This window comes from Bombus bifarius, unplaced genomic scaffold (genome assembly GCF_011952205.1).
Source record: "Bombus bifarius isolate JDL3187 unplaced genomic scaffold, Bbif_JDL3187 scf7180000010252, whole genome shotgun sequence".
Taxonomy (NCBI): Eukaryota; Metazoa; Arthropoda; class Insecta; order Hymenoptera; family Apidae; genus Bombus; species Bombus bifarius.
The window spans coordinates 246425-261762 of record NW_022885576.1 but is presented as its reverse complement, the minus strand read 5'-3'; the positions used below and the strand labels follow the sequence as shown (position 1 = coordinate 261762).

The following is a 15338-nucleotide window of genomic DNA, read 5'->3' as shown; positions in this document are numbered from 1 at the left end:
CTAAGTAATAGGCAGAATTTGTATGTAACAAGATAAGCGGTTTGTAATATTAGATAAAGTGTGTTTTTACATCTTGAAAATTTTCATAAATACATACAAATCTGCGGTCATCATTAACAAAATAACAAAGTGGTAATTCTACAATATTTAATCTCCTTATCTTACCTACCCTTCGCTGGTAGTTATGAATGTTATGTCATTAATTGAAGAATTGCCACATTGGAAAATATTGCGATCTTAATTGAATACTATGATGGAGTTATACGTTCGATCCATTATCCAAGATTTCAAGTAAATCTTTTATTATAAAGTAACAACAACATGTACTCGTCATTCTCCTCGGTTAAAACATATAAGAAACGCGCTCACAGCAGAAAAATTTTTAGAAGAAATCGTAACGGCCAACTCATCATGAGTGCGTCATCACTATTTTATGGGTATAGTACATGTAATAGCTACGTTAAACATGAGTCAGCTATTTAAAGCAAATACATGTAACGATCACTTGACTAGAATAGCTTTTCGAGATGGTATAGAATAGAGAGCTATTTTTTATATTGTTACTTTTTTGCGAAGATGTTTGTTTTTAAACATTAGTAACTGACTAGAAATTACACTCGTTAACTCTAGTCGCTATAGGTATTTATTACGTATCTTTACGTAATGTAATTCGAGTGTTTGTACTGACTAATTCAACTCTGGAGGAAGGGTGAGGGGAGCGGACGTATAGCTATAGTTATAACTATAATTCCTATATCAATATACTTCATAAAAAAAAATATAATCGCGATCATTAACAGAATCGCAACATCGGCTGCTCTATAACTTTCCGTATTTTTCGTATTACACCTTTATGTATTTTTGTTAGGAAAGTGATATATTTACACTGTACATGAGAGTGTGTGTGTAAGGGTCAGAAGGCGTCCAGGTCTTAGTGGAGACAAAAGACTGTTGCCAGATGTTAGAAGAATCTAGGATAGTCGGTTGGCGACAAGCGTGCGTGCAAGACGTTCTTCAGATTGTAATATAGATGTATAGCTGTTGTGTGTGAAATATAGTCAATTATTTGTATTTCCAAATCCTCGAATTTCCTTAACAATTTTTTACTTTATGTTTTGAGATATTTAACTCGTTGCGTTGAAACTGAGCACTCTGTAGATTGCATGTTAGGTAGTTAGTTGCTATGAGACGCCACAAGTGGCCGCGATTGATAGGGGCAAGAGCCCGAAATCTCTCTTTAAACTACAACGGAATACTTCCACGCGTAGTGACTTTGTAGCACGGCAATACGAACGATGAATCGCTGGATTGGAAAAGTAGCACTTGTGAGCGGTTCGAGCGGAGGAATCGGTCTCGCGATATCGAAAGCTCTGGCTACCCATGGCATTAAAATAGTTGGTTTGGGAAGAAGAATAGACAAACTTCAGGATGCTACAGTAGAAATTGGGAAGGATAAATTTTTTCCGATCGAGTGCGATGTAACGAACGAAGAAGATATTCTTAAGGTTTTCAAATGGATCGACGAAAAGTTTGGTCGCCTTGATATTCTAGTGAATAATGCTGGAGTTCTTAGTTCCACACCTATCCTCGGTAAAAATATCTATTCATATCGATATATGGTATTTTACGAATATGCTTCGATTTGAATTTTCCTTTTTTCTGTAATCTTCTTTTTTTTAAGTATTGCCAGTAATCATAGGTTATATTATTATGCTACAGATGTAAAATGGTTAGAATAATTTAGATTCGTTTATCTACTATCTGTAGTAGGAAAGCTTTCGTTGGACAAGTAGTGTTGATTTGGAGTTAATGTCCCAGGTTTCTTCAGTATTAGCGGAGAAGTCAGTTGTATGGAAAATTTCAATAAAATTTCAATTTCGTTATCAGTATAACCGCTCGAGTGATTACAATCATTCCTTTGAATTATCGAGCTTGATTAAATTAATCTTCATGTCATCGGAAAGCGTACCATAGTACGCGGAAGGAGTATTTATATACATTTGCATTAAAACATAAGTATTACAAGTTTTGTTTTGTTAGACCAGAAATTCAACCATACGAACAAAACAAATAGGATCCTTTTATTTTGCAAGTTATGTGATTTTCATTTGTTGCAATCTCTGAGTGGTATTTATTCTGAAAAATCGTTATCTATTAATTATCACTGATATATTACTGACGATTGGCACCTATGCTATGTTAAAAATATTTTGCAATATCAAAACTTCGCTGTACATTAGTTATGTTCTGATCGAGATTTTCTTGCTCCAAATTTTCTAAATTCATCAGATAAAAAGGTTGTTACACGTGTTTAAGGAATATTCGAAGAATTTTTAGGAAAATCAAATCTGATACAAAAAAGTTGTGTTCGCTACTTTCGACTGATCTTTTCAAGTAAAATTCAAATTTTGTTTCCAGATGTTTCCTTCCCTACAATATCTACTATTTCAAAATAATAATGCTTTTCTAGTCATTATTTTTAAATGTGAATGTTACAAATGTCAAATATTACATAAATAATACAGTTTTACTCGCGAAATTGAAGTTTTTTTTATCTAAACGTTGATTCTTACATGCCCCAACTGTTATATTTAATTACTCTTACTAATAATAGCTTGGCTATATAATAATACTCATAGATACATTTCTGTTTGTAATAACTAATCGTAAATATTCTGTTACAGATTCAAAAACCGAAGAATACCGTAGAGTCATTGACACCAACTTGATAGCACCAGCAATTTTTACACGAGAAGTAGTAAAATCTATGAAAAAATGCAACGCTTGCGGCCATATAATTAATATCTCCAGGTAACTTCATGTATTACATAAGAATATATTTCTACCGTAATTTACTGATGGCAGCGTCGGATAAATATATCTGTGGAAAATGCCAAAGAATCTATCGTTCCATTTGTCCTCTCAAATCTTAATTGTTTTTTGTTAATCTAAGCAAGTAGTTTTCATCTTCTATTTACAAACGGAGAAAACAAAAATGAAACTTTTATATTGAACACTACCAAATAAACTCAATTCATTTGAATTTAATTTTTTGCCCAATATATATGTCGGAGATGAAAGAACACTGGAGTCTGTAATTGAACAATTGTAGTTATTCAATCCGATTGTAATTGTTCGAGAGTTGTGATAATGAGCTTGGGCTCGAGGCGACAGTCAGTCGCCGAACGTAGCCGCGGTCACGGGATGAACGCTTTGCCTAGCAAAGGTATGGAGTAATTCTATAGCTCTCCTTAAAGGAAATATTCGTGGCGACACGCGACAGCAAACATTCCAACGGTTTCTGTCCCGTGGCTCGCCACACGCAGACCCTATTCTTCGAGTAAGATGATTGCCAGATGTCGATGCATCTCCGCAGTACATGTTCGGCTAGCCCGAGGGCCCGTTATAAATCTTAAGGTTTAGTTAACTAAAGTCCTTCAAACAGACAAACAGTCTTTGTCCCAACTACGGGAAGATAGGGGAGACATATTTTTCAACTAGTGGCGTCTCCCACTAGCAGCTTTCCCTCGAGGGCGGCTAACATCCTTTTCTAACCACCGATATGGAGATTGACCAATTAGCAGCAACGCCAATTTCCCTTACTTTCTGAACGAAGGCTTTTCTCGACGAATCCGATGATCTCGTGTCCTTAGACACACCCCATTATAGTTTTCCTCTGTGGCATCATCGGGACAGGAAAGGCATTCTCGTTCGCGATCTCAATGATGAAAGGAGTAACCCTTTACGACCAGTGAATATCACGCATCCGACTTAGATTTTGTGAGTACGTTCATCTATCATCCCGTCGACCGCGGATTCGTTATTGAACCTAGGATCATTGTCATTAGTTTCTCGAGTGCCTAACTACCACGGTTACTTGTCCGGCTCTATAATAATCGTATTTGCACTAGCCGATGTCTTCTCTATTGCACAACGACAACGTGTAACCCAAACGAAGATTCGTTTCACGCCCCTAACCCTAATTCTAATGTCCGCTCCGACATCAGAAGTGGGATCAGTGCCGATTATAACAGTGCAAGAGCTTACGACCATCGTGCGCGAGTTAATTCCGTCGCTAGTGCAAAAATCGAGTGTGGAACCTAACAATTTTTCGACTCCGCTGCATGGTGCGCAGCTACCAATCTGATTATGGAGGAAGATCCTTTACAAAGCAGTGCCCTGAATATAATTTCAATACCGAGTGTCGAATCGACTTCTACGCAGTGGAGGCGCTAACTGGTAGATCAAGCCATCCGGGTGAGTCGTTTCCATTTTACCCCGATTTCGGAGCCGAGTGTTCGCAAATTAAAGAATCCGTAGTCTTGAGAATCACTGGCAAAAGAACGATTGATATAGTAGTAATGCGAGGAATAAGAAATATTGGTACTAAACGTATCGCTCAAATCTTGTCCATTGCAGGTGTCGGTGGTTAGAGATAAACTTTTCATGTTCTCGCTGATAGTTATTTAACAATACGATATCGCGATTGCTCGTTAAATTTTAGGCCAAGATTTTGACGTAATATTACACAAAATAGCCTCGCTATGTGTAAAACAAAAATAATTAATGCCTGTAATAAAACCGCTAAAAACGAGATCGATGTTAATGAAGTTGACAATGAGGTACGTGGTAGCGATAAAAGTCGATTAATCTTTCTTTTCGAAAATTCAGAGATTCATCCGTTACGGGTTCCCTACGTACTCGTACAAAAAAATACAGGCCAGTTAGAAGTACAATTAATTGATCCTAACATCGCCGTACAAGGAGTCCTAATAGACTTCGCGAGCGCAGAATAGTACGTGATAGAACAAGCGACTTAATTACAGCCAAAAATCATAAAGCCTAGTAATTCACCGTTCGCGAGCCCTGTGTTACTCGTGAAGACGAACAATGGTTCAGATAGATGATAGGTAGATTTTCGAGAACTAAATAAATGTACGGTCGCGGATCGGTATCCTTTACCCCTCATTGCGGATCAAGTCGCGAGATTGAAAAAGCGAGATATTTTATTATTCTGGACATGGCCGGTGGGTTTCTCCAAATCCCTATTCATCCTAATTCTAGGAAGTATACAGCATTGATTACTCTCGATGAACAATTTGGATAATAAGTTGTTGTTTTCTTCGAATTCTTTTGTGCCTTTGTTCGATCCATTCGATGTCCTTTATTTGCATAACATAAGTGCGTGCGCGTTTAATGTTTCTTCCGGAAGTCATTTTCGGGACGGCGATACTAGGCTGACCCCGTCGAAAATGGGGATTCTTATACTTTCGGACAACCCTAATAATTGTGCAGCTCATACTTGTCTAAATATTCTAATATTTATGTTCTTCCTTGCTACAATTTTGTAAACCATCAAAACGTTTACTACGGAAATCCTCAGGAGTAGTCGCGTGCCAAGTCTTCTGTAGCATTTGACCCTTTTTAATTGCGGTGACATAAGAAATCATTTGGTCGGAGTGATCTGTACTACATTTTCCTTCGTTCCATTCAGCAGCGGCTGCTGATTTCGAGGTTGCGAACAAACGAAACGAGAGATCGTTCTTGAGATTCCTTTGAAAACACGTACAACAGCCAACGTGCCATTCTTATGTTGTCGTCTATTTGGATGATCCCCTAATTATTGCCGACTCGATAGATCAAGCTCTAAAAGTATTGCACACCGTACTAGATACCGTTGTAAAAGCCGGATTCTCCTTTAACTTTTCAAAATGTTCTTTTCTAAAGGCATCGGTACTCTATTTGGAATATGTAATTTACGACGGAGAAGTTCGTCCCAATCCGGGTAAAATGCACGCCTTGAGTTCTTTACCTGCGTCAACGACCGTCACACAGCTCAGGCAGTTCATAGGTTTAGCCCTTTATTTCCGAAAATTCGTCCCTAAATTTTCACGGGTAATGAAACCCTTGTATGCGCTTACTTCCGAAAATAAAAACATGACTTGGACAGATAGGCATGGAAAAATAAGGCAAAAGGTAATTTACGCCCTGACCGACGCGCCGGTGTTAATGGTATTTGACCCGAACTACCCGATAGAACTTCGTATCGACGCTAGTTCGGATGGATATGAGGTTATTTTAATGCACAAGATTGAAGATAAAAATAGAGTAATAGAATATTACAGTATAAGAAGTAGCCCTGCGGAATCTAGGTATTCTTACGAACTAGAAACGTTAGCAGTTGTGAACGCCGTCAAGCATTTCCGTCATTAACTCCGCGGACGAGAATTTCTTGTCGTCTACGATTGTAATCCTTTGAAGGCATCCAGTAGTAAGGTAAATTTAAATGACAGGGTTTACAGGTGGTGGGCTTACTTACAAACTTTTACTTTTGACATTCTGTACCGGGAAGGTAAACGAATGGCCCACGTAAATTTTGTCTCGCGAAATCCCGTAGACTTGGATCACCTTACGATCAACGAAGTCATAGAGAAGGAAATCAATCTGACCGAAATCTCCGAAGACTAGCTATTAGTGGAATAACGTCGCGACTCCCAAATTTCTGGGATCGTCAATAAATTACAGAACGAAGAGCTCGCGGAAGACGTCGCGAATACGTATGAGTTACGGTCCGGTACCCTTCATCGTAAAATACAGAGAATAGGTAAAACTCTCTGCTTGCCCATCGCTCCAAGAGGGCTTAAGTGGTCCGTTATTAACCATGTGCAACAGTCAATTATGCACTTAGGTTGGGATAAAACGCTTGAGAAACTGTGCGAGTGTCACTGGTTCGAAGAAATGGCGGAGTATGTTCGCGAATTCGTAGAGAACTGTCACGCTTGTCAAGTTTCGAAGGCCAGTTCAGGTAAAATACGAGCTGAATTACATCCTATACCTAAGACCAGCATACCTTGGCATACAGTTCGCGTGGACATAACGGGCAAACTAAGCGGTAAAAGTGGTTCGAAAGAATATGTCATTGTTTTGGTCGACGTCTTCACTAAATTCGCATATCTGCATCATACTCGTAAAGTAGATTTCCTTAGTACCGTTAAAACACTTAAGTACTATATTTTTATTCGGCAGTCCTTGCCGGATAATAGCGGATCAAGAGAGGTGTCCTAACGGGTAAAGAATTCCAAGATTTCTGGCAAGGTGAACACTAAAACTCCACTTAATCTCAACCGGTGCGAGTAGGGCCAACGGTCAGGTAGAGCGTATTACGGTACGTTGAAAATTATGTTCACGATCATAGAAACGACCGGGCGATCGTGGCTAGACGCGGTTGGCAAAATACAGCTGGCTTCGAATTGCACCACCAACCGCGTGACTAAATCGAGTCCATTGGAACTATTAATTGGTGGAACAGCAAAGACCTTACGACTCGTTGATACCCGATAATATCGAAGAAAAAGAAGTAGATATCTCTAATGTAAGACAGCGGGCAATAGAGGATATAGAAATTGGTGCTAGATACGATAAAGGTGGAGTTGACAAAACTAAAGCTAAGGTAGTTAGGTTTAACCTTGGTGATTTTGTATTATGCAAAAACGAGGAAAGAAACCAGACGAAGTTAAATCCGAAATTCAGAGGTCCATTCGAGATAGCAAAGATTTTGGAAGGAGATAGATATACTTTAAAAACCTTAGACGGCAAACAATCATATAAGGACAGACATGACAGACTGAGAAAGATGCTAGAAAGTTGCGCCCCTGCTGAGATTGACGTCTGCGGTGATGATAACGATGGTGATAATAACGATGCAAGTGCACTGACCTCAGAGGATCATTAACACCACGTTGTGGTCGTAGTGATATACCCACAGTGACGTTTTGCGTATCTGCAATATATCCACTGTGATGTCTCATACATCTGTAATATACCCACAGTGACGTTTTGCGTATCTGCAATATATCCACTGTGATGTCTCATACATCTGTAATATACCCACAGTGACGTTTTGCGTATCTGCAATATATCCACTGTGATGTCTCATACATCTGTAATATACCCACAGTGACGTTTTGCGTATCTGCAATATATCCACTGTGATGTCTCATACATCTGTAATATACCCACAGCGACGTTTTGCGTATCTGCAATATATCCACTGTGATGTCTTATACATCTGTAATATACCCACAGTGACGTTTGCGTATCTGCAATATATCCACTGTGATGTTTCATGTATCTGTAATATACCCACAGTGACGTTTTGCGTATCTGCAATATATCCACTGTGATGTCTCATACATCTGTAATATACCCACAGTGACGTTTTGCGTGTCTGCAATATATCCACTGTGATGTTTCATACATCTGCAATATACCCACAGTGATACACCCAACGTAGCAATATGATCCAACCAACTGAGATTCATCAGTGTACGAAATCGAACATGATCTGTCGTGTCATTACGGTCTGGCGACTCACAGAACGCAACTAGCACTTTGAATACAAATTATAACGCTACAAATTCTTGTTCTCTTTTAGTTTTGTGTTGTCAAGCCTCAGAACGAAATTTTGTTATTGCACTGGACCCTTGACTTACTTGGACATTTAGTTAAATCGTAAATAATGTCAGTTGCATCGAATCTAATGTAAGAAAGCACGATATTTTAGTTACACACGAGGACGTGTGATAGTCAGGATGGCCGTGTCGGAGATGAAAGAACACCGGAGTCTGTAATTGAACAATTGTAGTTATTCAATCCGATTGTAATTGTTCGAGAGTTGTGATAATGAGCTTGGGCTCGAGGCGACAGTCAGTCGCCGAACGTAGCCGCGGTCACAGGATGAACGTTTTGCCTAACAAGGTATGGAGTAATTCTACAGCTCTCCTTAAAAGAAATATTCGGGGCGACACGAGACAGTAAACATTCCAACGGTTTCTGTCCCGTGGCTCGCCACACGCAGACCCTATTCTTCGAGTAAGATGATTGCCTGATGTCGATGCGTCTCCGCAGTACATGTTCAGCTAGCTCGAGGGCCCGTTATAAATCTTAAGATTTAGTCAACTAAAGTCCTTCAAACAGATAAACGGTCTTTGTCCCAACTACGGGAAGATAGGGGAGACATATTTTTCAACTAGTGGCGTCTCCCACTAGCAGCTTTCCCTCGAGGGCGGCTAACATCCTTTTCTAACCACCGATATGGAGATTGACCAATTAGCAGCAACGCCAATTTCCCTTACTTTCTGAACGAAGGCTTTTCTCGACGAATCCGATGATCTCGTGTCCTTAGACACACCCCATTATAGTTTTCCTCTGTGGCATCATCGGGACAGGAAAGGCATTCTCGTTCGCGATCTCAATGATGAAAGGAGTAACCCTTTACGACCAGTGAATATCACGCATCCGACTTAGATTTTGTGAGTACGTTCATCTATCATCCCGTCGACCGCGGATTCGTTATTGAACCTAGGATCATTGTCATTAGTTTCTCGAGTGCCTAACTACCACGGTTACTTGTCCGGCTCTATAATAATCGTATTTGCACTAGCCGATGTCTTCTCTATTGCACAACGACAACGTGTAACCCAAACGAAGATTCGTTTCACGCCCCTAACCCTAATTCTAATGTCCGCTCCGACATATAGAATAAATTCAGCAATATGTCAATGTCACTGTGTATCTCTAGATTTTTATATTCCACAATCTCCCCAATCGATCGAATTTCTACCGATATATGCAAGACATCCGAAAGAGATAAAAAAAATATGAAAATAAGCAGAATGTCTGTGCTTATCTTTTCGTAGTTTGTACTTTATTACGAAAAACTTCAGAAAGGTTCATTAAATTCCGTGATTAAGTAGAAATTAAACTATACTGTCTTCCATTATACTAATTTTTCACAGACAGCTTGATTAAATTATTACATTTTTTAATATGAAGCATATTTATAGCATTGCCGGATTACATCTTGAAGGTATAGCCGTACCGATCGGCATGTACGGTCCTAGTAAATACGGTCTAAGAGCTCTAGGGATAGAACTTCGTCACGAAATAATCGCGGTCAAGCTGAACGTCAAAATCACGGTAACAGCTCGTTATTTACATATGTATAGTATATTATTTAATGCCATCATTAGTCCATACGTACAGACAAGAAAATGAAAATTTTCGAAGGTGTGGGAACATTTAAAACCTAAATCTAACAGATGGCGTTGATAGATATCGTTGCCATTTCTATAATTAAAATTGGCTCAACAAAATTGTCTATGATTTTTTGTTAATGTAATTCTGAATAATCAGATATACGCATGCACATACTATAAGAATAAATAATACTCACAGGGTTTTATCTGTATATTTTAATAGAACATCAGCCCCGGAGCTGTGATGACAGATATGATGAAAGGTGTCCAAGATGTCGTGAGCAATAATTTTATATTAAAAGTTGGAGACATTGCCGAAGCAGTGATCTACGCGTTAGGAACACCGGAAACGGTCGAGGTATGTATACATAAAATACCTGTCCACAAGAACATACACACTGCAACGACTCTTAGTAAGATTATCGACACACATTTTAACCCACATCTTTAATTTCCTTTATGCCAATTTCGTTTCGACGTTCCCGCATTTGCACTCATTTTATTTCGTTCCTAATATAAGATCTGTATAAAAAAATATTATTTACTCCGTCGTTATATTAATTCATATAATTTGTATAACAACTATAGAGCTAGATAACCCTTTTTATACAGTTGATTATTGAATTACCTTCTTTCCTATTTTATTGTTTTTCTATTTACTTATGTTCCTTTATTTTACCTATTTGATATTTTCTTTTATTTCTTTCTATGCATACAATTTTTATATTTCTTTCTATAATATGTGGAAGTAACCATTTTGTTATTATAGGATGATAGATGATTATAGGATGATAGAATTTCTCCTTTCTCAATTAAGAACATATGTCAATATTATGTGAACGTTATTATTTTTACTGGTAATGATTAACTTCAATAGTCATAGAAATACTGTTTGCAGATTCCGGAAATCACTGTAATACCACACGGCACGGGATTTATTTTCCCACAGCGGGATTGACTCACTGTTAGTCATTACTTAAATCCGGTTCCCGGGCCCCTCTCAATCGCAGCCGGGACGGCCATTGTGGAGGTTTTAGTTGGTTGGAGTCCGGCACTACCACGCCGCTTTTCCCCAGAAGCGACCTGGTTTCCGTGCGGATTTCCTCCACGTTAATAAAAAAAAAGTCATTACTTAGATGCTGTAACATACCGATTTTAATGAACTTCACGCCCGATCACATCATTATATCAATGTACAATGGCGAAAAAATCAGTGTGTTACTCCTATCTTGCAAGTATCAGAGTAGTTGAAGACATATGTTGTTAGATATGCGATTAACGTTTTGTATTTACATTATTACTACTATTAGGTTATTACCATTTATACAAAGGAATGTAAGAACCGATGACCTCATCAGGACGATTGTGAATCTTAATGCAATATGGTAAAATCAAGATGTATGTAGGAATGTTTTATGGAGTAGAACTTTAGACCCTCTGTTCAATGGATTATCCTATTTAATAAAGAAATGGATTAGAAAACGGAGATTTATATTTTTCCCCTAAATATAAAAAAGTACGTCTTTGTGCGTAAAGTGCGTACAATAGACTTAGCCTAGATATGTTTATCACATAATTAAAACTGGTACGTATACATTTTACGACGTTCGCTGTTTTTATCTTGGCATCGTTTTCTACAGATTAATTTCTGAAAACAAATATCAGCTGGCAGTTCTTACCGCGTGAAGTGGCTACATACGCGACCTTCCCAGAGCCCTAATCCAATCCACTTCCACTATATTTTTATCTGTCATTTGAATTGTACATAAATGCTGTTACTATTCACAATGCGCGTCTGTTGAACTTTTTGTTCTCCTCCCCTTTTTTCATGTATGAATGTTAACTGTACTCAGTAGTCTTATGTACTTATACCTTATAATGAAATAACTAATGGCTATTTATGAAATTCGCGACATTCTTATATAGACTTTTTCGTACTTTTCTTCTTTTTTCTTTTTTATATATTTACGCGGAGGAAATCCGCACGGAAGCCAGGCCACTTCTGGGGAAAGCGGCGTGGTAGTGTCGGACTCCAACCGACTAAAACCTCCACGATGACCGTCCCGGCTGCGATCGAGGGAGGCCTGGGAACCGGTGTGAGCGTCGCAACGCCCCCCCCCGTTCCTAATACCACCGCTGATGGAGCGGTGTGTGGCCATTGTCACACCGCGCCTCGTCGCCGGAGCCGCCGTGCCAGGCAGCCCGGTTCCCCTACCGGACTGCTTGGCGACCCCGAGGCGCTGAACCGCCAGCGCCCAAGCCCGAACCCCACCGGGGGGCGCGGCGGGCCCAGCGCGCTTCGCCAACGCCACACGGAGTTCCCAGGCGATCACCCATTCAAGTACTATGCGTGCCCGACGCTGCTTAACTTTCGTGATCTGACGGGAACGAGTGTACTCAGCGCGACCAGGGCGTTGGCGGCCAGACTTTTTCATACTGGGGCGCAGCTTTTCGCGAGATCGTCCGAAGATCGCCGATCTGCGACGACCTTGACTCTTGAAACTGTTCGCGAACGACGCTCCGCAGGGAGGACTTGCTTATGTAAGTCTATGGGAGCTGGCAAACCCACGTTCCCGCAGCCAGGGCAGACTGTCGGGACAAGCGTCCCGCTTAGGTGAGTTTTCTATGTACACCGCAGGGAAGGTCGCCGGGAGTGTAAGCGAGAGGCTCGGTTACACTCTCTCTACGTGGCCTTGGGTAGTAACGCACCCACGATCCTGATGCCAAGGATGGGACCGTCGGGATAAGTTCCCGGGTACTTTGTACCTTGAGGCCCCCGCTTACGTGAGTCCCACTCGATCTGTCGAGTACGGTTAGCAGGTCGCCGGCCGGCAGTGACGTGGCAGTACATCCACGCGATAGTCCCACCAATGACTTAGGATGGTACCACGGGCGGTCGACTGTAAGCTCGGAGGGAGTAGCGACCCCTCTGCTCGGCCAATTATAGGTTTGGACTCGTGGTGGCAGTGGTTGATGGCCACGATGCTGGCAAGAGGGCCGATTTAAGGGGTAATGGCTCGCCCCAAATGGCCTTCGGCGGGTGAGCAGCGTTCCACCTGCTCCGGAGCCGTCCTGGTGAGGCGGTAGGGCTTAGAATCGCCCCGTTCCGCCTGTAACGAGCGACAGCCCCTGCAGGCTTAACTAATCCAGGCAGCAAGGTACTGAGTGCCTTGTGCGCTGGTTGGGCGTAACCCCACCCCTATGGCCCTAGGAGTGCCCTGGTACTGTATGGCGATAAATTTGCGCTAAGGAAAGAACCCGTTACCAAAGGCAACAACACTTGTGAGCAGGTGATCCTCTAGTAGGAGGCTGCGGAGTGGAAAAGAGAGCGAGGCTCCCATTCAGAGAGGATCGGTAAGCGAAAACGGGGCAGAGGCCATTGACGCGCCTTGACAAGGCAAGTTTGGTTCACCTCGTCCTCCGGCAGGTAAAAACATTAGGCACTGGCCGATACCAGCACCGCGGCGTTACTAAACTGTCTGGTTGGGGAGTCAGGCAGTTTTGCACGGCGACACCGAGGTTGGGAACCAATGTGTCATGACCACACATCGCGCCATCGGAAAGAAAGGATTGTTATCAGTAAGAGGGGGCTCGTGATTCGCGATTGGCGGGGGGGGGGTGATGATACACTTCAGAAGGTCATCGTGGAGGTTTTAGTCGGTATGAATCCGCGCCCCCTCCCCGCAGGACGGGGGGTGCCTATGAAGGTTTCTTCCACACAAGAAAAAAAAGAATTGGTGTTGAGAATTGGAATTGAAGGTTATAGTAGCGAGGGAGTTGCGAGTAAGTAGCAAGGTAGCTTCGAATAGTTGTGGATAAATCGTTACTCGTGAGTTGTCAAGTCGTTATAAGTTGTAAGTTATAAGTTGCCGAGTTGTTATGAGTTGTTAATCATCAATTTAAGTTGTCTTAGTTATATCGCATTACTGCATTAAGTTCACGTTAAATATCCATTGTTTCCCGTTTAAATTATGATAAATAACATTGTAGAGATCACTAACCAATGAGTTTCTACAATATTTATGTAAAAAAATTAAGAAAATTTTTTTTCCAAACAAATCGCGGAAACGCAAATGAAAATTTTCATTTTAACCTGTACATGCATACTTTATCATTCATTTTTTCGATATGAAAGTTTGCAGAAAAATTGAACAGTGAAGCGGTTCTACTGATTCGCAGTTAATAAGTACGTATAAATATATGTTTAAATAAAGACTTTGCTACCGACAAAACAGCTCGACTTTAATTCGAAAAATTAAGACAAGAAAAAGAGATTGTTGTATGAATTGATGGAAAAATCAATTAGTTACGCAAAAGTTTTATCAGAGGCGAGGACAAATGTACAAGATGGGGCAAAAAATCTCTAAAAATCAATTTTTCCAAATTTTATTTGCACCACCTTAAACTACATAAAAAAGCTTTAAAGAAAAGTAAGTATGAGAATGGGAAAGAAACTAATTTTTAAAAATAACTGCAGTAAGCTAACGTTCTTTCAGGCGTACATACTTCTTCCAGCCAGGCCTTAAAGTTACTCACTACATTCCGCAGCATTGTCAGTGGGATTTGAACCACTTCTTGTTGTGGACGAAGTCTCTTCAAAGTTCTCAATCCACTTCTTAATCGCACAGGCAGACAGCAGCGGTTAATTCCGATCAATGTTAAAACAGTTCTTCAAAGCACGGTACGCCTGCTCGTAAGAACTACCGTTTAGATAAAACACTTTTACCATACAGCGTAGGCGGTACTGAAGAGTCGACCGCGCTATTACTATTAAACGCTAATGGGCATGAAACATGGCCCATCCCCACTTTCTCCCATCTGAACCTCACGATTCCCGCGCTTTTCAAAATCGCTCTTTGTTTTGCCCTACCCAATATAACATTTATCTACACGAAACCATTTACCTAAATGCCATGCTGCCTAAATTAATATCATTATCGAATGTGCATATTCTAAAGAAATATATGTATATATTTCGAAGCAAAGATATAACAACCTTAAATTAACGTAGGTAAACCAAAATATCGCACGTATCTAATCAAGGTTCGATCTGATTGTCTGAAAGCGAGTGTGTATAGAGCGTATATGCGCTGCTTAAAATCTTGGGCCGATCGGAGGAATCCGTTTGTTAAAGATAAAATACTCCACTTGGCCAAGATCGTTGCTCGACACATAAAAAGGTCTATTGCAAGGTCTATTTACATACAGTTGCTCTTATTAATATTTGGACACTCTTTAACACAGAATAACTTTTGATGAAACTGTAGAAAAACTAGGTCTTAATTCTGATTTCGATGATTT

The 15338-nt window shown here is 40.4% G+C and overlaps 1 protein-coding gene and 1 pseudogene across 1 annotated transcript; one reads left to right on the top strand and one right to left on the bottom strand.

Moving 5' to 3' along the window:
- Positions 1-1270: 1270 nt before the first annotated feature.
- LOC117216216 (farnesol dehydrogenase-like) lies at positions 1271-11432 on the top strand. Its single transcript, XM_033462787.1, has 6 exons — positions 1271-1590; positions 2685-2811; positions 9846-9978; positions 10261-10395; positions 10936-11000; positions 11157-11432. The coding sequence occupies exons 1-5, from the start codon at positions 1296-1298 to the stop codon at positions 10993-10995; spliced, it is 750 nt and encodes a 249-aa protein (XP_033318678.1). The 5' UTR covers positions 1271-1295; the 3' UTR covers positions 10996-11000; positions 11157-11432.
- Positions 11433-12337: 905 nt separating this feature from the next.
- LOC117216250 lies at positions 12338-12456 on the bottom strand (annotated as a pseudogene).
- Positions 12457-15338: the final 2882 nt, after the last annotated feature.